The sequence below is a fragment of the Passer domesticus genome, chromosome 11, assembly GCF_036417665.1.
Source record: "Passer domesticus isolate bPasDom1 chromosome 11, bPasDom1.hap1, whole genome shotgun sequence".
Taxonomy (NCBI): Eukaryota; Metazoa; Chordata; class Aves; order Passeriformes; family Passeridae; genus Passer; species Passer domesticus.
Genome location: NC_087484.1, coordinates 1,000,044 through 1,020,970, shown reverse-complemented (window position 1 = coordinate 1,020,970; position 20,927 = coordinate 1,000,044). Strand labels below are relative to the sequence as shown.

The 20,927-nt window shown below is 58.5% G+C and overlaps 1 protein-coding gene across 2 annotated transcripts in view; it reads right to left on the bottom strand.

Moving 5' to 3' along the window:
* KCNAB1 (potassium voltage-gated channel subfamily A regulatory beta subunit 1) overlaps positions 1-13,553 on the bottom strand; it is a 57,303-nt gene extending 43,750 nt beyond the window's left edge. Inside the window, exon 1 of one of the 2 annotated variants that reach the window (XM_064385033.1) lies at positions 13,267-13,553. In XM_064385033.1, the coding sequence (XP_064241103.1) occupies positions 13,267-13,538 (272 nt within the window). In that variant the 5' untranslated portion in view covers positions 13,539-13,553. Of the gene's footprint in view, positions 1-10,380; positions 10,608-13,266 lie in introns of those variants that run through there. The other variant, XM_064385035.1, reaches the window with a different exon arrangement.
* Between the last annotated feature and the right edge of the window lie 7,374 nt (positions 13,554-20,927).

Below are 20,927 nucleotides of genomic sequence, written 5' to 3'. Positions count from 1 at the left end.
GACACCCCAGTGCCACCAAATCACTGTGACAACGTGCATTCCCCCCGAGCAGGACAACGAGCGCTCATTAAACGACTTGCTCAAAATGCTTCATCAAGCAAATGTGGTTTAACAGAGCTGCCTGTGACCACCCCGTGACCCCCTGCCAGCCCTGGGGCCACTGCAGCCACCCGGGGCAAGTGAGGAGCCAGCAGGGGCTGCCCTGGGCTCTGCACAAACCCTTCCCCAGCCCAGGGCTGTCCCAGCACCTCGCAGGGACAGAGCCGTGCACACCCCGCGGCACGGAACCTCCAAGGAGCCGCGGCTGCCCTCCGCAGCCGCGGTGGGACCGTGGGGCCGGGCACGGGCAGGGTGAGCGGGGTGAGCAGGAGCCCTGCCCGGGCCGGGCACGGGGCAGGCAGGAGCAGCCCTTCCCAGCCCCGCCAGGGCTGCAGCTCAGCTCCTGCAGCCCGAAATGTGAACACGAATCAGGTCCTGCAGTCTGGCCGGGTGAAACCTCGTGAGCTGCTTGTGCAGCCCTGGCCCAGCGAGGCTGGAGCCGAGCACGCTGATTGCTCCTCCCTTTTGGAAATTTTACCTTACAGTGGAGCTCCTTTGAAACAGGATGCCAAATCTGGCTGGAGATTCTGCTTCTCATGGCTGCAGTCACAGGCTGAATTATTTCCCCTCCTGCAGGGCACTGGGGCTGGGTGGGCTTTAGGGCTCCTCCAGCCAGGGCAGCCTGTGATTGCAGCAATCCAGGTCAGTAATGATGCCAACCCAGCCTGCCCGAGCTCTCCAACTGAAATCCTTCCATGTCGAGAGAATACAACTGAATTTAGCAGCAACCCTGCAGCAGGGCCATGACAGAGGTGGTGGCTGCCCTGGATCCCTGCAAGTGTCCAGGGCCAGGCTGGAGCAGCCTGGGATAAGAGAAGGTGTCCCTGGCCATGGCAGGGGGTGGGACAAGGGCACAACAAGGTCTCTTCCAGCCCAGACATTGTGGGATTCTGTGATCAGTGTTGGAGGCATTTTCTCTGCTCCCAGTCCCTCTGCCCTGCCCCCAGCCAGAGCAGCCCCAGGACCAGGGAAATGCAGCAGGATGGAACAGTCAGTGCTTCCAGGCTGGAGACACATCAAAAATAGGATTTCAGCCTTCATGAAGAGAGCTGTAACCCTGCTGGACACTTGGACAGATGCTCAGTGAGAGGCTGCATGCAATGCCCTTGGATGGACCAGACCTGGGGAGAGGCATGGCAGCACTGACAGCGCTGCTGGCAGGGCCATGGGGCAGGACCCTACTCCAGAATCGGAGCCCTTGGAGCTTTTCCACCCAAAAAGGCCTTTCTTTACTTTACCCAACAGCTCAGAGCTGGCCACAGCCCCACATTCTGCCCAGGGCCCCAGAGCCACGTTCCCCAAAGCCAGCGCAGACACTGCAGGCAGCAGCCTCTCTCCAGGAGTGGGAGAACGATCCCAAACCCTGATTCCAGACACCAGGAGCAAGAGAACGATCCCAAACCCTGATTCCAGACACCAGCAGCAGAGAAGGATCCCAAACCCCTGATTCCAGACACCAGGAGCAGGAGAAGGATCCCAAACCCTGATTCCAGACACCAGGAGCAGAGAGGATCCCAAACCCTGATTCCAGACACCAGGAGCAAGAGAAGGATCCCAAACCCTGATTCCCAGCCTGCCCCCGTCCCTCCCGCAGGACACCTCGGGGCAATCACGTCCCAGCGAATGTCCCACGGTGACAAACACAGCCCGTGCTCGTCGCTCCTCCGGAGCCGCTCGGGACCGGCTCCTGCTGGGGGAATTCCGGAGAATTCCTGCTGGGATCGCGGCTCTTCCTTCCATCCCTGAGCGGGGCTGATGCGGGCACGGCTGGGATGGGGAGCGCTGCCCGAGCGGGCTGGGCTGAGCTGGGAGCTCCTGGCAGGTGTCCCGGGATTAATCCCAACTCCTGTCCCGGGATTAATCCCATCTCCCAACAGGTTTCCCGGGATTAATCCCACTCCCAGCAGGTTTTCCGGGATTAATCCCAGCTCCCGGCAGGTGTCCCGGGGTTAATCCCGGTTCCGAGGCAGGTTTCCCGGGATTAATCCCAGCTCCCCACAGGTTTCCCGGGATTGATCCCAGCTCCCAGCAGGTGTCCCGGGATCAATCCCGGTTCCGAGGCACGGTGACCCGCTCCCGGCCCTGGAGCAGCGGCCCCGCAGCCCGGGCGGTTCGGGGCTCTCCGGGCGCGGCTGAACCCGCCGGGAACGGCTCTTTCTGTTCTTTCTGCTCTTTTTGCTCTTTTTGATAAGGCCGCTGGAAGCCGCGCGAGGAAATGAGCTGCAGAACAAAAGCCCGGCGCTTATCGAGCCCACAGCCATCGCATTTCCGCCGGTCTCACATCAAAAGCTCCATTTGCATTTGTAATTGCACTTGAGGAAAACTGATCCCAATTCCCATTAAAGGGTTTTTTTTTTAGTTAAAAGGCGTCGTTCTGGCGGGTTCTGAGCCAGGCTGGGGGCAGTGCCCCACGGGGTTCCTCTGGTGGCACCTGCGGGACCTGTGGCAGCTCCATCCGCCCGGGAGGGACCAAACCCGGGAGTGGGACAGCGAGGAACGCTGCCCTGCCAGCACCTGGGACAAGGCTGGCCGGGATAAACCCAGCTGGGGCTGCCCCTGCATCCCTGGCAGTGCCCAGGCCTGGCTGGACTCAGGGATTTGGAGCTCCCTGGGACAGGGGGAGGTGTCCCTGCCAGGGCAGGGGTGGCACTGGGTGGGTGGAAGGTCCCTCCCGACCCAAACCAGGCTGGGACTCTGCACTGCTCCAAATCCAAGCTCCCATCCCATGCCCAAGGCCAGCCCCACGCTGGCTGTGGGGCACCCCCAGCCCCAAGGAGCCCCGAGGAGCTCTGACCCAGCAGCTCTGGCAACATTAAATACAGAATATCTTGGCACAACAGGAAGGAGTCGGCGCTGGGAGCCAGCCCGGAGCTCTCCGTGTCTGACAGGAGAGGTGGAACTCATCAGAGCCCAATCCAATTAATGGCAGCTTGTCCCCGAGCAGACAGCACCCCCCTCGGAGCCTGCTGCCCATTAGCTGCTGCATCCCTGCTCCAAAGCAGGTAATTCAATTTTCCCCTGCTATCTGTTCCATTTCTCAGCTGACTGCAGGGCAGTGCCTCACATGAAGGGCTCCAGAAGTCACCATTATATTAATGTACCATGCTACACTGAGCACTTAATGGTCTTTAGGGTCCCTTCCAGCCCGAGCCACGCTGTGATCCTGTGCTACCAGAACGCTCAGAGCTGCACGGAGCTCACAGCACAGCACAAGAGGGGTTTGTGTTTTATTCCCCCTGGGAGCCCCTGACATGGGACCCAGCGCTGAGCATCCACGGCAGGCCTGCAGCAGAGCAGCCTCGGGCACTCGGGGCTGTTGTGCCAGCTCGGGGCCAAGAAATGATTTCCCTTCTGCCGCACTCGTGTTCTGCACTGGGCACACACAAAATGCACAATTTCCCCGTGTGCTTCGCGTCGCCTGATGGATAAATGGATTCCAAATCGGGCTCAGCCCAAGCTGTGTTCTTCCAGCTTGGCTGTGCTCGTTGAATAGCAGATTTCAGGCAATTATGAACATTGCTGTGTTATCCACGCACGTCAAATCTCACCTGAGCGTTGCTTGTAACAGCTTAGAGCTCTACATGAACTCGTTCGGAGACAGGCTGCTGAGGAGGGGGTTTGGATGCGGGTGACACACACCCAGCTCCAGCTGCCCTGCTTGGGAATGCTGCAGCACACGGGGGAGCAACCACGGAGCAGGAACTCTGAATCTGTGACTCAGCTGGCACAGGGGCAGCACAAACATCAGCTGCAGCACACTGGGCTGTTTGGGAAACTCTTTCCCAATGAACACCCCTTAAAAAAGCTTCCCCCTCTTCTGGAAACCCTCAGCTTTCACCTCCTCCTCCAGCCAACAGAGGGACTTGGCCCCTCTGAGCACTCAGAGAAAGCCAAGTGTCTCCATCAGTCATTATCTTATATAAGTCACCACTGCATAATAAGCACTATTAAAAACACCACCTTCCCAAACTGCATTTTTCAAAGAGGAATCTGAAGTCTCCTCCGGAGAGCCTCCCTTCCAGCTGCAGCAGCATTTCTGATTGTTAGTGTGAGTGACACAGGGTGCAATCCCACCAGCTGCACCTGGCTCCCTGCTCCAGGCAGAACTCCTCAGCCCAGCACACCCCAAAGAGCCAGCATCTGCGGGAATCAGTCCCCGAGGAGGCTCAGGCCATCACCCCGGACCATGGTGTCTGCTGAAGCCCAGCAGATACCAGGGAGCCATCCCCAGCCCCATTAATTTGAATGGATCCTTTCCCACTGCCAGGCTGCCTTGGGGAGGGGCTGCCAAAACCCGCTGTGTCAGCACTGCTCTGCCTCCCGGCTACAGCCCACGCTGCTGGGTGAAAATCAGCATTTCAGGGGCTCTGGGATCTGCTTTTCACCTGAGCAGGTGCAGGCACAGCACTGCTGCCAGGCAGGAGCCAGGCCCTCTGACTCCTCAGCTCCCGAATTCTCCTCTGCTCTTTTCACTTCCAGAATTCTCTGCAAAGGCTTTTAATGTTTATAAAGCTTTTTTTGGCCCATGAGGCAAGAGCACGATGTACCTCAGAGCAGCACAATGCCATGGGATGGTTTGGGCTGGAAGGGACCTTAAATCCCACCCAGTGCCACCCCTGCTGGGACAGGGACACCTCCCACTGTCCCAGGTGCTCCCAGCCCCATCCAGCCTGGCCTTGGGCACTGCCAGGGATGCAGGGGCAATGTCATTTTAGCAAATCAAGTGCAAGGCACTCTCGAGTCTTCAGGTGACCTCCAGCCACTGCCAAGCACTTCCAAGCCAAGATTTCTGCATTTCCCAGGCCAGTGCTGGCCGGGCAAGTAGTCCCCGGTCTCTGGGCACATCCCAAACATTGAACAACCACTTTTGCGCTGGAAAGGCGCCCATTTAATTAACAAAAAGATTTGCAAGAGGATCATTACTTACTGCCAAATGCATAACCGCTCATTAGGCCCTCAGGGGAAATGAATAATTGCTCCTGCAATCTACAGATTGTGTCTTTTTCTGCAGAGAAAAAACGTTTCATGTCCCCAGCTGGGGTGGGACACAGGCCTGGGGAGAGCCCCCAGGCAGCAGCAGCTGGAGCACGGGGAGCAGCTCCCCAGCAGCCTCAGCCTGCCCCCGTGGGCTCCCCAAGGATCCCTGGGCTCTCCACAAACACCTCTGGAAACAGCAGCAGCCGTGCCCTTGGAATGATGGAAACACTGTGCTGGCCTCTGCAGCCCTTCTGGCACAGGGCTGAAGCCAGCAATGGTGGAAACACACGGAAAGCAAAGAGGAGAAGGCTTATCAGGCAGTGCCAGCCCTGCACAGCTCGTCTGTCCGTGGCAGAGCTCCTTTCATCGGGCTCCCCCTCCCCACAGCAGGGGCCAGGCACAAACAGAGGGGTGCCCCACTCAGCGTGGGGAAAACCACAGAGCAGGGCAAGCACATCTCAGCTGAGTGCTCCGAGATGCAAAAAACCCAAGTTCTGGTCCAGAGATGGGTGCAAAGAGCAGCCCCACCTGAGCCGTGCCCACCTGAGCCGTGCCAGGCACAGTCAGCACCTGGTGACACGGGAGCTGCTCTCCCTGGCACTGAGCCTTGCCAGGGCCTGGATTTATCATCATTCCTAAAGGAGGCAGCCTCGAAATAAAGCTGCAAGCCACGGGAGGAGGTTCTGCTCCCAAATTTGCTCAGCGTTTTGTGTCGGCGCAGCATCCGGCAACATCCCTCGCTCAGCACATCCCAAAGTCAGCCCAAAGACTCCAGAGAAAACCTCCTCCAACCAGGCCCACGTGGGCTGAGCTCCATCCCAGGGTGCAGCCGCCAAACCTGCCCATAAATACACCCAGGAACACCCCAAACCCGGGGTCAGCCCCCTGGAGAGGCTGCAGGGCAGGAGGAGGCGCAGCAGGAGCTGAGCCCTGGATCTGGGATGGAGCAGCACCTGCCAGCCCTGCCCGGGCAGCCAGGCAGCACGAGGGAGAGCAGCACAGGGGGGAAGGCTGCAAAAGGGGGGGGAAGCTGCAAAAGGGGGGGGGGGGGGGGGGAAAGCTGCAGAAGTGCAAATTCCTGCTGAGCAGCAGCCGAGGGTCAGCTGGGATCTGCTGCAGCTGTGGGGAATGGGGAGGGCAAAATCTGCTTTGTTTTCCCCACAAAACTGAGCACCTCCAGCACGGGAACTTCCCACAGGAAGGTGGGAACGGCCCTGGAGGAGCAGCACACTGAGCCTGAGCACGGCTCTGTGAGGACTTCAGGGAATCCTCATGGAATGGTTTGGGCTGGAAGGGACCTGAAGGCTCATCCCTGGGCAGGAGAGAATCCTACAAAAATAACACAGACCCCAAAGAGCTGAGATCATCAGGAAGAAGGGCAGACATGGGAAGTGCCCTGTCACCACCGCTCCAGGTAGCTGCTGTGTGCTCTGAACAGACTAAAAAAGAGTAAAAATCCACTCAGGACGCCTGGCAGTGCCTATTAAAAAAGGACACAGCTGGATGCAGCTCCACGGATCAATCTGCACAGGAAGCAGGGGAACATTAAGGCTGGGAGATATATCCCAATAAATATAATGCAGCAGCACTCAGAGCAGATGAGGACAGGATTACAGTGCAGGATTACAGGACCCCATCAAGGGCCCTCCTATATTTTGCCATCTAAAGATTAGATATTTTAAAGCTTCAATGCACAAAAAGCCTCGCTGGGGAAGCCTGGAAGAGCAGCTCTGGCAAAGGGATCATTCCCAAATTGCCCTCTTCAGGGGGGTAACCCTGGGGTTAAATGTCCCCGCGGTGTTCAGGCCCTGGCTGATGCCTGGTGACATCCTCAACCTGCAGCACATCCCTGTCAGGGCTCTCCCCAGTTCCCTACAGAGGCTGCCAAAGCTTTCCTGTGCTCACACCTGGTGCACAAAACGTCCTCTGCCCCCCCTGCCCCAGCTGCTGCCTGTGGGAGACGGTGAGTGCCTGCCTACAGGCTGTTCCTGATTTACACACGTCTGTAATCCCTGCCCATCATCTTTTCCCTAAGCCAAAGCCTGTTTAATCTGCCAGGGCAGGGACAATCCCACCCTCAGACCCCTCTGCTTGCCCAGGTGGCCGAACCCACCTGGAATGGGGTGGCCAGCACTGGCCAAGGGCTCGGTGTGAGCTCCTCACAGCTCCCACTGCACTCGGGAAGGGAGGAGGGAAAATGGGGAAGGAGAAAGGGAAAATTAGTAGGAAAGGGAACACCCGACAAAGTCTCACAATCCTGAACTGCCAGGTTTTAATTTGTTGCTTAACCAACAAAAAGCAACAGAAAGAGGACAGAGCTCTCTTGGGATGGGCTGCAGGAGCTCAGGGGGTCCCTGCAGGACTCCCAAGCAGGCCATGCCAAGGGAGGAGGGTTTGCCAGGGGTTTCTGTGCTGTGGGAAGAATTCTCTCGCTCCTGAGCAGAACCTCAGCTAACAGAACAGATAAACCAGGAAAGCAACCCAGCCCAGCTGCAGCAGGGTTAACCCAGCAGGGCCTGGGGCTCCCTGAGCTCCACAAATACTTTCCAGCCCGGCATTTGCCAGCAGCAGGCTTTGCAAGGGCTGCCTGGGTGCTCCTGCACATCTCCCCCTATGAGATTCCCCCGGGCCCTGGCACAGCTGCCCGGGCTCACAGACTCACAGACCCCGCTGGAATGAGGAGGGAGCAGAGCCTGGCAGGGCTGCAGCCAGAGCTCAGCCCAGCAAAGTGCACGGCAGGAGCTGGGAACAAACCCCTCGCTGGACAACAAACACCAAACTGGCTCTGTCGATGGTGTTTCAGCTGAGAGAAATTCTGCTGTCCCCAGAAAGGAGCCAAGCTCAGGCACTGCTGCACTCTGGGCTCCTCTGTGACACAGAGCTGGGCTGCACTGGCTGGAGCAGCGAGAGGGGAAAGAGCTGATCAGCCCGTAAATGAAGCAGCTTACAAGTGTTTAGTAACTGTTTCTTGTCCACAATTCATTACTTCCCACGTGTAATGGAATAAATCTTAAAAAAGGAGCTGCCACTGTGCTGGCTGCAGACTGGAGCCACAGAGAGCTGAGGAAACACCCAGGAGGCAGAGGAAGAAAATGCCCAAGCTCAGAGAGAAGAGTCCCTGTACTTCTGGGAGAGAAATACCCTGTGGAGGCAGCAGGTGGGACTGCTGGGGCATCCCTGCCCTGAGCAAGCCCTGTGCCCAGCCCTCTCCCAGGACCCATCTCTGGGTACATGGGACGTGCAGTGAGCCACAGCTGCTTCTGTCGGCTGTGAAAAATGCACGCACTTAAAGGGAGCAGGGGCTCCAATCCATCAGCTGCCACCGAAGTCAGCACACGCTTCACTTCCCCCTGAGTGATGAGGAAACTCCACTCACTAACCTCGGAAGAGTGCCTGAGGGAGTGTGCAGGGGCAGCCCAGCCTGGGCAGCCCAGCGCCCCACACCAGTCCCTCATCAATCACGTTTTTCTGTGGCTTCTAAACCCCCTCTCACATCCAAGCCCACAGAAATTCCCTCCCCAGGCTCTCTGCAGGGCTCTCCCCCGGGCTGGGCAGGTTTTGGTGCAGCAGAGCACAGAGAGCCCAGGACACTTCAGACAGGGGGTCACAGCCCTCCTGGGCACTGTGAGCCCCACCTCTGCTCCCCAGGGAGCAGCAAGGTTAAACCTGCCTGACACCGCGGAAAGCGCACAACTAGAGAGAAACACCACAAATGGGGATTTTCCTGTCCCGACAAGGACACCAGCCCTCTCAAACACAATGCCGCTGGGATTGGGATCACCAGCAGGAGCAGAGGAATGTCTCCTTGCAGGGTGTCGGGTTTCCAGGCCAGTAGCCCCAGGGAACGAGGGGATCTCTCTGGGGACAGCAGTGCTCCTGCCAGCCCCGGGATTTCTCCTGCCACAGCTCTGAGCACAGCAGCCCTGGCATGCCCATCCACGGCCCTGGGACACTCTCCCATTCCATCCCCCTGCCCTGTGGGCTCAGCCCCCTTCCTCTAGCCCCAGCTTGCTCCAAGGGTGCCCAGCTGGCCCAGCAGCACGGTGGCACAAAGCCCTTTGCCATTTCTGTGCTCCTGACTCCAAACCTGCTCTTTCACAGCCCCACTCTGTGACACCCCGGGCATTGTCACCAGATTTCCCCATCCAGCAGCGAAAGCCGGGACACAGCTGGATCCATGGAAACCCCAGGCACGGTGCTTTATTTCAGTTTTAAGCTCAGAGCAGCCACGGGCAAAGATCAACCTCTTGGGAAAGCAAATATTTCAAAGAACACTTGCTTTTCTTAGAAGCAGAGAGAACTAGTAAACTTTCCATACAGGGCTTCATCCTTTTAAAGGGACCTTCTTTGGAAGCAAGGCACAATGAGCACTGCTGGACTGAGCCCATCAGGGTCTCCTCACCCACCCTCCCCAGGCAGCCCCCCCTGTCCCCAGGCTGCTCCAGCTCCTGCAGGGCTGACACCCCTTCCCTTGGACACCCCTCTAAGCCAAAGCTGTGTGTTTCCCAGCCTGAGCCCAGCCAGGGCTTTGGGCTCCCTGTCCATTTGCTCCATGAAGACAGAGAGGGTCGCAGGGTCCAGGACCTGAGCTGGGGAATTCAGAGTGGTTTTCCCCATCCTGGCAGTGCTCCAGGCAGGGTGGGACAGGGCTTGGAGCAGCCTGGGGCAGTGGAAGGTGTCCCTGCCATGGCAGGGGTGGATGAGATGGGCTTTCACCCTTCCAACCCAAACCATTCCACATTAATGTTGGAAGAGAGAGATCAAATCCAGCATTTTAAGAGAACAGCTCACAGCATCCAGCTCTGCTCAAAGCCACCCTCATTCCCACAGTGCCAGAGGGACCAAAGCAGCCCCTGAGGCAGCCGAGGCTTGGCTGTGCCATCCCCCCCGAGGTGTGCCATCCTCCCAGGTGTGCCATCCCCCGGGCTGTGCCATCCCCCCGAGGTGTGCCATCCTCCCAGGTGTGCCATCCCCCGGGCTGTGCCATCCCCCCAAGGTGTGCCATCCCCCCAAGGTGTGCCATCCCCCGGGCTGTGCCATCCCCCGAGGTGTGCCATCCCCAGGGCTGTGCCATCCCCAGGGCTGTGCCATCCCCCCGGGCTGTGCCATCCCCCCGAGGTGTGCCAACCCTCCAGCTGTGCCATCCCCCCAGGCTGTGCCATCCCCCCAGGTGTGCCATCCCCCCAGGTGTGCCATCCCCCCAGGTGTGCCATCCCCAGGGCTGTGCCATCCCCCCGGGCTGTGCCAACCCTCCAGCTGTGCCATGCCCCGGGCCGTGCCGGCTCTCCGTGTCCCAGCCCGTACCTGTAGCTCATGGTGCTGCTCTGGCGGGTGCTGTCGCCGCTGCCCAGCCCGTGCAGCTGCAGGAACCTCTCCGGCTGCTTGCCCTGGCCGCAGGGGCCGTGGGGCCCGGGCCAGCCGGGGGCAGCGCTCCGAGCCCGCGGGGCCTCGCCCGCCCTCCGCCCGCCCGCCCGGGGCCGGGGCATGTCGGCACACGGCGCCTTGTACAGGTGCATGCTGCCCGCCGGGACCCCCGGGACAGCCGGGCACACCGGGACCGCCGGGCACACCGGGACCCCCGGCCCCGCTCAGGCTCTGGCCGCAGCAGAAGCTGCCGGGATCGCAGGGCTGGGCAGCACCGCTGCTGCTGCTGCTGCCCCGGACATTCCTCAGCCCCCTTTGGTGGTGCCCAGGGTGTGCCTTGGCCAAGATCAGCCATCTGGGTCGCCTGCTGAGCCCTCTCCCGGCCCAGCTCTCCAAGGGGTGAGGAATGCTGGTGGGAACGCAGCGCTGACCCCGTTTCCCAGGTCTTATATTTAGAGAATGGGAAATATTTGCTTGGGATTCAGCCCAAGGCCAATAAACATAAAGCAAGTGCTCTCCCAGGGTGTATTTCAGGCCCTGGGCTGGGCAGATGAGCTCTGCAGGCATCTCCTGTGCAGCTCAGGGGAACATCTTGTTCTGTCACTGCACCGAGAGCTCTCCCAGCTGGGGTTACCTGAGTGGGAACATCTCCAGCATCTGCAGCCTCCCGGGGTGTGAGAGCTCACATGAGCTAAATGGTGATGTTAACAATGATTTCACCACTGCTGAACCCCAAACAAAAAGTTCTGGTTCACAGAGTGGTTGGAAAGGACCCTAAAGACCATCTCATTCCAAACTCCCCTGCCGTGGCAGGGATACCTCCCACTGTCCCAGGCTGCTCCACGCCCCGTGTCCAACCTGGCCTTGAACAATCCAGGGAAGGTTTTATGGACTCCATCCCAGAAGGGCCACAGTGACCTTTTCTGGTCACAGCAGACAATCCTGCCAAGGTCTGCTTCATGCCACTGAGGCAGATGTCTGAGACTCTTCTATTTTAAAAACTCACCCCATTTCAGCCCCAAATACATTAGAAAAATAAGTTAAATAATCAAGTGATGGATGTATCATGAACTCCACTAATCCTTAAATCTTTCAAAGCAGATAAAGAAAGACTGATCCCAACCCCAGAATACATTTGAAAAGCTCATAATTCAATGTCACAGAGGGGAGTTTGGCAGGGACAGTGGGATTACCCCATTATTCCTCTAGTGTGACTGCCACACCAGAGCGTGGGTGGCCCTGGGTGTCCCCAGGAGGGTCCTGCCCAGGGAGGGGGGTCCTGTTCCCACAGTGCTGATCCCATGGGGGGTGCAGGGGGATCTGAAGTCAGCTCTGTGCAGCCCAAGGACACTCAAGGGAGGGCAGGGTGTCCCAGGGCTATCCCTAGGCTGTCCCTGCCGTGTCCCAGGGCTGTCCTACCCTGTCCCAGGGCTGTCCCTGCCGTGTCCCCCGTGTTTCCTCCCCACAGTGTAACTCCAGGGCTGTACCTGTGATCTCTGCTGCAGCTGCCTTTGGTTTTGCCTCCTGCCAGCCCCAGCGCATCTATAATGCAAGGTGAACCAGGGCTGAGAAATATCTCTGCAAGCTCCTCTGAGTTTTTGGGACACAAGGGTTGTGCTGGTTTGGAGGATCAGCATCTTTGAAAACTTCACTCTCCCAGAAGTTGTCCCCCAGCCCCTGGTTGTTATGGGGCTGTTGGAGCCCTTGGGTGCCAGGCACAGGCCAGAGGGGCTGGGGGGCACCGGGCCCAGAATCTGCCCCCTCCCAGCCCCTCGTGCTCCCCTCAGGTGCTCGTGAACACTCCTGCATCAATTCCCACTTGCTCTTTCTCTCAGTTTTACTTCCTTTTCCTTTCACATATTCCCTTCCTAATTTTTATCGTTGTGAATTTCTCATTCATTTCTTGCCCGAGCACATCTGCGAGAGCTCTGTTTGTGCTGGCACTGCAGGCACCCCCCTCCTGCCTGGCACTGGGGAAGGGCTCGGCTGAATCCCGGCTGCTGCTGAAGGGAGGGGAGGGAATTCTCCGGGGGGGAAGAGGAAGAGAGCCCCAGGTGAGGAGGAAGGAATCCCCCAGGAGAGGAGGAAGGAATCCCCCAGGTGAGGAGGAGGAGGAGAGCCCCAGGTGAGGAGGAAGGAATCCCCCAGGTGAGGAGGAGGAGGAGAGCCCCCGGGAGGTGGATGAAGGCTCCCCTTCCCGCGCTCCCGGCTCGGCTCCGGGGCTGGGGCAGCAGCAGCAGCCGGGGCCGTTCCTGCTGCGGTTCCGATTTCAGTGAGGGTCTGACCCCGCACGGGAGATTAGAGACTCGCACGTCTAATTTCCACTAATACCAAGATCCCCTTATATTTTTTTAAAGGAGCAGATCAGATTCTGGAGGCTGCGACATTTAAGACCGATGGGATAAGAGATGCAGCCACTGCAGGTTCCTCCTCCCGGGGCTCCTTCCCAGGCTGAGCCCCCGGGCAGGGAGGGGGACAGGGACCCTCCTGACACCCGCTCTGTCCCTGCTCGACAGCAGCAACTTCTCTGCTCAGTTCAAACAAAACCAAAGTCACTTGGGCAAGTTAGAAACCAGGCTCAACAACCACACGCAGCTTGTGCTGGAGAAGTTCTGGCTACCAACAGACAAGTCTGCAGGATATTCATCTCTGTAAAGCGTGAATAACCAGAAAAATCAGACTTAACAAAGCCAAGACCTTTCTACTAATCAGACAAAGCCAAAGACCTTTTTACTATTATTTCCATGGCTGTGATTATTGTTGCTGCTGTCGCTATTATTACTGTCACGATGACACCGGCACCGGAGGGCAGGGGCAGGGACGTACCTGTGGGGCATGCCGGTGGTGTAGGCGATGGTGTACTCGTGGGACAGCTCGCACAGCCGCAGGTACCAGTTCATCTCCAGCTCCCGCAGCAGCGCCAGGCGCCGCGCCCGCTGCTGGGGCGGCCCGGCCCGGGCCCGGCCCTCCTTGCTGGCCTCGGCCGAGCTCTTCAGGGCTCTGTCCCGGCTGCCCAGGGACAGCACCGACTGCTTCCTCAGCTTCAGGGACTCGTCGGCGCTCTTGCCGCCCACGGTGCCGGTGCGTGCCGCCAGCATCGCGCTGCGAGGGCGCTCAGCCTCGACTCGTCCAAGGGACTGCAGCGCTCCTTCCCCCTCCGGAGCCGCACGCCGGCCTCAGAGCTGTAATTAGAGACGTGTCTGCGGGGCTTAGCCGGGAAGAGGAGCTGCGACCTCCTCATGGAGCCATCTGTGGCGGCCGCGGCGTGCCGGCGGCTCCGCAGCCGGGCCGGGGACAGTCCCCGAAAGCATCACAGCGGGCACGGCCCCGCGCCCCTGCTGGCCTCGGAGCGGCGAGGGCTGGACGCTTCTGGAAAGCCCGGCGCCCTAAGCATCGGAGGTGAAGTCACACGTGTCACCTTGAGGGCGAGCCCTGCCCACGGGGCTGGCCCGGGCACACTGCAGCGGTCCGTGCCGGCCCCGCAGCGTCCCCATCGCTGCCCCCTCCTCCTCCTCCTCCTGCTGCAGCTTCCATTCCCAAGGGATCTGTAGGAATTTGGGGATTTGGTCCCCCTAGGATGAGGACAAAGTTCCGAGCGCTGCCGGGCGAGCGGCGTTTGTTGAACGCATGAAAGGGCGGACGCGGGAATCGCATTAATTCCCATCTCCGGTCGGAAATGTAAAAGCTGGCACAGAGATTACAGCTCTAATCACAGCAGCCACTTCGGGAGCACGGGCAGAGCCGTGTGCGAGAGAGCAAACCCCCGAGAGGCGGCGGGATGTGAAAGGCACAGCCCCGGGGGAGCTGCAACCACCCCAACGCAGGGCCGTGCCCGCAGGGTGCCCGGGGGATGGAGGGCTCCTGCCATGGGCAAAGCGAGCTCGGGGGTCCCTGGTGCGGTGCCCACCCCCAGCAGGGCTGGCACCAGCTCGGGATGGTTTTACCCCTCTAAGATCCCCGAGCCTGGAGGCTCCCCAGCCTCTTCCCAGCACCCATCCCCGGGCTCCAGGCTGTGCCGGGCCCTGCCTGACCCCCAACCCCCCCTCAGGAGGGTCTGGATCCTCACCTCGCTCCGTCCCTGCCCTCGGGCACTCCCCGGTCCCCTCCCAGCCAGCTGGGCCCTGCGGGGCTCCCCCCAGCCCCGGGACCCCCCGGGCCAGCCCAGTGCTGGTGAGGGGTGCTGGAGCCCGGCAGAGGCACACACGGTGGCTCACCGTGCTGCCAGAGGTGTCACAGGACAAAAATCCCCTTTTTGGCTGCTTTTCCAGAAAGCAGTTCCATCACCTTTTGGAACAAGTCCTACAAAATGTACCTCCAACACGAACTGGTGCTGCCCAACCTATTCAGCAGACGTGGCACTAAAACACTCACTGGAAGCTTTGCAAAACTCTGGAAAAACGCCTCAAACTTTGAGCTGTAAAACATTCTGTGCCTGATACGAGGTGTCTGCCCTTAAAGTGCTTCACAGAAAGGACAAGCAGAAGCCTTTACACCAGCCCTGAGCAGTGCAGCAACACTTCCACTGCGCTGCCCGGGCTGGAGCTCAGGGGATGCTCCGGGTACCCAGAGCCACACGAAGCTCCCGAAGGGCTGCACAAGGCAGGCCGTGCTTCCCCAGCCTGCCGTGCCCATCCCTGCCAAGCACCCGCTGCTGCCGGGCCGTCACCAGCGCTCCGGGGAGACACCCAGGCCGATTTGTCACATCGCTCGGAGCGGCAGTGTCGCGGTGTCCGGGCGGGTGGCAGCGAGCGCACAGCCCGCCCGTAAGGAGAGCCCCGCTCGCCTCATGAAAATTGCAGCACGATTGATTTCCTGAAGGCAAAGCTGCCCCGGAGCGTCGATACTGGAACCCCGGGTGTCCGGAGGGCCGGGGGCGGCCCCTGGGGGGAAAACCCCCCAAACCCCTCCTGCTGCCACCCCCACGGCACAGCAAAACACTGCGCCCTGATCCCTGCTAGGGCTGGGGCTCCTCCTGCCTCTGTGTTCCTTCTGTATTCCTCTATATTCCTTTTACATCCCTTCTGTATTCCTTTTATGTCCCTTCTATACTCCTTTTAGATTCCTTCTACATTCCTTTTATATTCATTCTACATTCCTTCTATATCCCTTTTATGTCCCTTCTATATTCCTTTTATATCCCTCCTTCTAGGCAATAATCTGTTAAAGTAATGTATGATATAATTATGCATTTCTAACTTGCCTGTACACTGTGTAAATGTACAGAATCGCGTTTAGGAGCTCTCCACCTGTAGTTCATTATGAATTATAAGTGATTATTAAATTAATTACATTATATTATAGAAATTATTAATAAATTACACCAGGGTTTGAAAATTTGTGTGTCTCTTCTTAAAACGCTTTCTAAAACCAGGTTTTTATTCCAGCTGCAGTCCCCGGAGGCGGACACAGGAAATGGGAACCATCTCCTGCCAAGGATGTCCCGGGGCTCCCCTCTCCCTGTGCCCTGCATCCCAGGGAATCAAACACAATCTAGGCTCCTGGAGCCAAGGCAGGCCCCGCGGGGGCAGAGGGACAGAGCAGCCCCAAAAGAGCTTTAACCCCCCGTGCTGCCTGCGGCACTGGCCTCAAAGCAGAACACTGCAGGGACAGCAGCCTGCAGCCCCAGGTCACAGCTCGGCCTTAATCCACTTTCCTGTGGCTCAGGACCCTTTTAGCCAAAGCTCCTGTGTTCAGCTGTGAACAGGAGAAGCTCCCAAACCCCTGCAGCAGCCGCCTTCTGCTCGGGGGAGCAGCAGGGTGAGTAAAGGCACTGCACACGGGGCCCCTCTAAAGCTGGTTTGAAAATCTCCTGAGCAGCTTCCAGCTGGATGTGCCACTCCAGGGACACCTCTGTGGCAGCCAGTGTGTGACCCCACAATGTCACACACTGGACATCCTGATTTTCTGCACCACAAACTTATTTTGAAGAATGAAGGAATGGTTTGGGTTACAAGGAACTTAAATCCCATCCATCCCACCCCTGCCATGGCAGGGACACCTCCCCCTGTCCCAGGTGCTCCAGCCCCAGTGTCCAGCCTGGCCTTGGGCACTGCCAGGGATCCAGGGGCAGCCCCAGCTGCTCTGGCAATCCCAGCCCAGGCAGGAATTCCCAATTCCCAATCTCCCACCCATCCCTGCCCTCTGGCAGTGGAGCCATTCCCTGGGTCCTGTCCCTCCATCCTTGTCCCCAGTCCCTCTGCAGCTGTCCTGGAGCCCCTCCAGCCCTGGCAGGGCTCTGAGCTCTCCTGGAGCTGCTCCTCTGCAGGTGAGCCCCCCCAGCTCTGCCAGCCCATCTGTGCCTCACTCCAGAGTACAGGAATGCAGGACACACAGTCTGAGCCTGCAGCTCTCCAGTCATTCCACCAAAACACAGTGACAGTTCACCCTCCCTTACAAAGACCTCAAACCCCCCCTTGCCCTGCAGCTCCAGGATCTGCTCCCACGGTTCCCAGCCCTGCACACCCAGGCAGAGGAGCAGCAGCTCAGCACCTGCAGGAGCTGCTCAGGGATCCCAGCAGAACACCTCCAGCCCTGCCCAGGCACAGACTGCTTTGGGATGTGCCTGGCAGTGATCCCTGAGCAAACAGAGTCTGGTCCCACGGGAGCAGAGCCATTCCCACCCCCTGGAACAATCAGCCACGGAGCTCAGCCCTTCCCAGCCCTCCTCTGCTCCAGGTAACTGAACCCCCCAGGGACAGGGTCATTAAGGGGTTTAATTGTGTTGGAGTGGCTCACCAAGCTCTCATTAAGGGGTTTAATTGGTTTTTGTGGCCCACCCTGCCCTGGCAGCACTCGGGTGCAGTGCGGATGACTCTGCCCGGGCAGCAGCCCCCCAAAGCTGCTGCAGGGCCCAGGGGTGCACCCCTGGGGCAGCAGCTCTGCCACACAGAGCAGCACTCAGCTCCCCAGCCCCCTGGGAAAGGCTGTGGGGTCAGAGAAAAGGGTGAGAAACAACTCTTAACTCACTACACCTCTTGTTGTTGTGTGGAATGTGCCATGGAGGTTTGTTTACCAATGAGTGGTTTCTTAATTACCAATGGCAATAGTGTTATAATTGAAGGAGCAATTAGGTCCAGCTGTATCATACCTGTCTATAAAAGCAATGAGCTTCTTAATAATGACATATGTAATGAAGAGATTGATCAACCTTCTGTAAATCACAGAGTCAGGGCTAATTACCACTGGCTGCTGGGACAATTGGAAAGTTATGTGCTGCTCTCTGTGGCCACCACACACCTGCCAACCCAACCCCAGAGCAGCCCCAAGGGCTCCCAGCTGCTCCCTGAAGGGCAGCAGGGCACAGCAGCCTCGCTGGGCCCATCTGCTGAAATTAAAAGGGCCTCCCTCCAGCCTTTTATCTTCTCCAGTAATTTCTGGATGTGATTGTAGGGCCAAAGGGCAGTCCCAGCACACCCAAGAGAGGAGGAAAATGCCTGCCTGTGTTAATTAGCTCGTTTTCTCCTCTTTGCTGAGTTCAGGGAGGTCTCTCATGAGCAGCTCTTCGGGGCTTGCCCTCAGTTGCACCAAGCAGTGACCAAGCACCCGTGATGAGAAAGGGGAAAGTTTTCCAAGGCCAAGGAGAAGCCAGGCACCAGACCTCTCTGGAGGCACGTGGGAAGGAGCTGAAGGAGGCCTTGGAGCCTGGTGGTGCTGAGAGCTCAGCCAGCACGAGAAGCTCCACAAGCACCCACATGCTCTCCACCTTTCTGCAGGAATTTCACACCTGGGGCCGAGCTGCTGGAGCAGGTGCCAAGCAGTGCAATCCCTGCAGGGCAGTGAGGATGGATCCAGGATGGATCCAGAGCAGTGGATTGATCCCTGCAGGGCAGTGAGGGCTCCAGGATGGATCCAGAGCAGTGGATTGATCCCTGCAGGGCAGTGAGGGCTCCAGGATGGATCCAGAGCAGTGGATTGATCCCTGCAGGGCAGTGAGGATGGATCCAAGATGGATCCAGAGCAGTGGATTGATCCCTGCAGGGCAGTGAGGGCTCCAGGATGGATCCAGAGCAGTGGATTGATCCCTGCAGGGCAGTGGGGGCTCCAGGATGGATCCAGAGCAGTGGATTGATCCCTGCAGGGCAGTGAGGATGGATCCAAGATGGATCCAGAGCAGTGGATTGATCCCTGCAGGGCAGTGAGGGCTCCAGGATGGATCCAGAGCAGTGGATTGATCCCTGCAGGGCAGTGGGGGCTCCAGGATGGATCCAGAGCAGTGGATTGATCCCTGCAGGGCAGTGAGGATGGATCCAGGATGGATCCAGAGCAGTGGATTGATCCCTGCAGGGCACTGAGGGCTCCAGGATGGATCCAGAGCAGTGGATTGATCCCTGCAGGGCAGTGGGGGCTCCAGGATGGATCCAGAGCAGTGGATTGATCCCTGCAGGGCAGTGAGGGCTCCAGGATGGATCCAGAGCAGTGGATTGATCCCTGCAGGGCAGTGGGGGCTCCAGGATGGATCCAGAGCAGTGGATTGATCCCTGCAGGGCAGTGAGGATGGATCCAGAGCAGTGGATTCATTCTCTGCAGGGCAGTGAGGATGGATCCAGGATGGATCCAGAGCAGTGGATTGATCCCTGCAGGGCAGTGAGGATGGATCCAGAGCAGTGGATTGATCCCTGCAGGGCAGTGGGGGCTCCCCTCTCCTGCCCATGCCCGGGCTGCTCCTGAGCTCCCCTGAGCTTTTCCTTCAGCCTGGTCCAGCCCGGGCTGTGCCACTGAGAGTGCCCAGGAGCAGGTGGGCATCACCCCCGTGCTCATGCAGGAACCTCCTGTTTTCCTCTGGAAGCCCCAGACTGCAGCAGCTCCTGCTGCATTCCCGTTCCCTGAGCAGCATCCCCCTGCACAGCACAGCTGGGCAGCTCCAGCCCTCCAGGGAGGCTGGGCTCTTGTCAGTGCCTTGCTCCAGGTCACCTTGCCCAAACTGTGACAGGATGGCTGCAGAAGCAGCTCTGGAAGCATTTCCCGGGGGACAGAGGCTGCTCAAGAGCATCATTGCTGGGCAGAAACCCCCAGGAGCCACCAAGGCAGAGCCACACCCTGAGGAGCAGACCCCTTCTTGATTAACCACAGCTCAGACCCAGCTCTCCCCACAGCTTCATTTACCCCACAAGGCTTTTTTCCACCCCAAGTAACATTTAAAAAAGGCAAGAAATTCTGCAAGCAGCTTTATATTAATCTCTGTAGTCCCAAGCACTTGGGAAAGGAGAAATATTCTCTAAAGAGCTCTAATGGGGCTCTTGAGCAGACTTTTAAATCAATTACATCCATAAAAACAGCTTCCTCCACCCAAAATGCACTCCTATTCATAATATAGTTTTACACATAAGCCCTTAAAAATAAAATAATAAAAAAAAGAGTCACGCCAAGGTTCAAACATAGTATTTTTATTTGTGGATAAAAATTAAGGCTCACAGTACTGTATCATTTCACAAGCAGAAAAATGTTAAAAATTGAGACTGCTGGGGAGTGCCCCCCATACAAACTCCTCTAATTGCTGACATGTTTTACTGAAGACTCGAGGTGGGCAATTGAACAGGGCAGCTACAGCTATTAGTTTGTAAACTAGGTGCTAGGTATCACTGGTTCTTGAGCAGTGTGAGCAGAGGGTGGCGTTTCTCTCACTCTGCCTGTGCAGCACACAGGAACAGCCAGAGCTGCTGGGATGAGCACACCAGCCTCCCAAACCAGCCCGGCAGGGCTGCAGGCAGGGCTCAGGGCACTCACCCCACTCCTGTGAGACGTTCTGATTCACAGTGCAATAGTTTATGCCGAGAGTGCTCAATAACTCTGTGAGCTGAGGAGGGGCAGGGGTGCTGCCAGCCCCAGGAGTGCACAGGGAGGCAGCCCAGGGGTCAGGGATGTGGCTGCACAGCAATGTGGTGCCCAGGGCCAGGATGCAGCCCCAAGGAGGGATTCTCCAGGGCTGCAGGGAGCTACAGGCTCCTGCCCAGGGCAGCAGCTCCCCTGCAGCCCCCAGCCCTCACTGGGAGCACCCAAACTGCAGCTGCAGCTGCACAGGGACAGCCTGGCAGAATGCAGCAGGGGCTGGGCTGCAGAGCTGCCTGGATTATTTGCATTATTTTTAGTGATTCCCTCAGCTTTGCTTGTTTGCTGCTGTCAAGGCAACAGAGCCGTGGCAGCCACCAGCCCGTTGCTGTGAGAACTGAGGGGGCTCTGCCTCCCAGCACATCCAGCTCCTGCCTCTGCCCCCTCTGGAGTGGCACAGCACCAGAAAGGACAGCGCAGCCCCTGCTGCCGAGCCTCAGGGCACAGGAGCTCACTGGGCAGCTCCCCGAGGTCAGCTCTCACCTCCAGCACAGGGGCTGCCCCTGCAGACCCCCCTGGCAGGGCGTGAGCAGGCACAGGAACCAGCATCGCTGACATCACTGCAGCTCAGGGGAGGTGACAGCTGTGGGAGCACATCACCACCCCTGTGCACAGGAGGAGACTGACGGAGCAGCTCAGCTCCAGCTGCAGCAGGGCTGGAG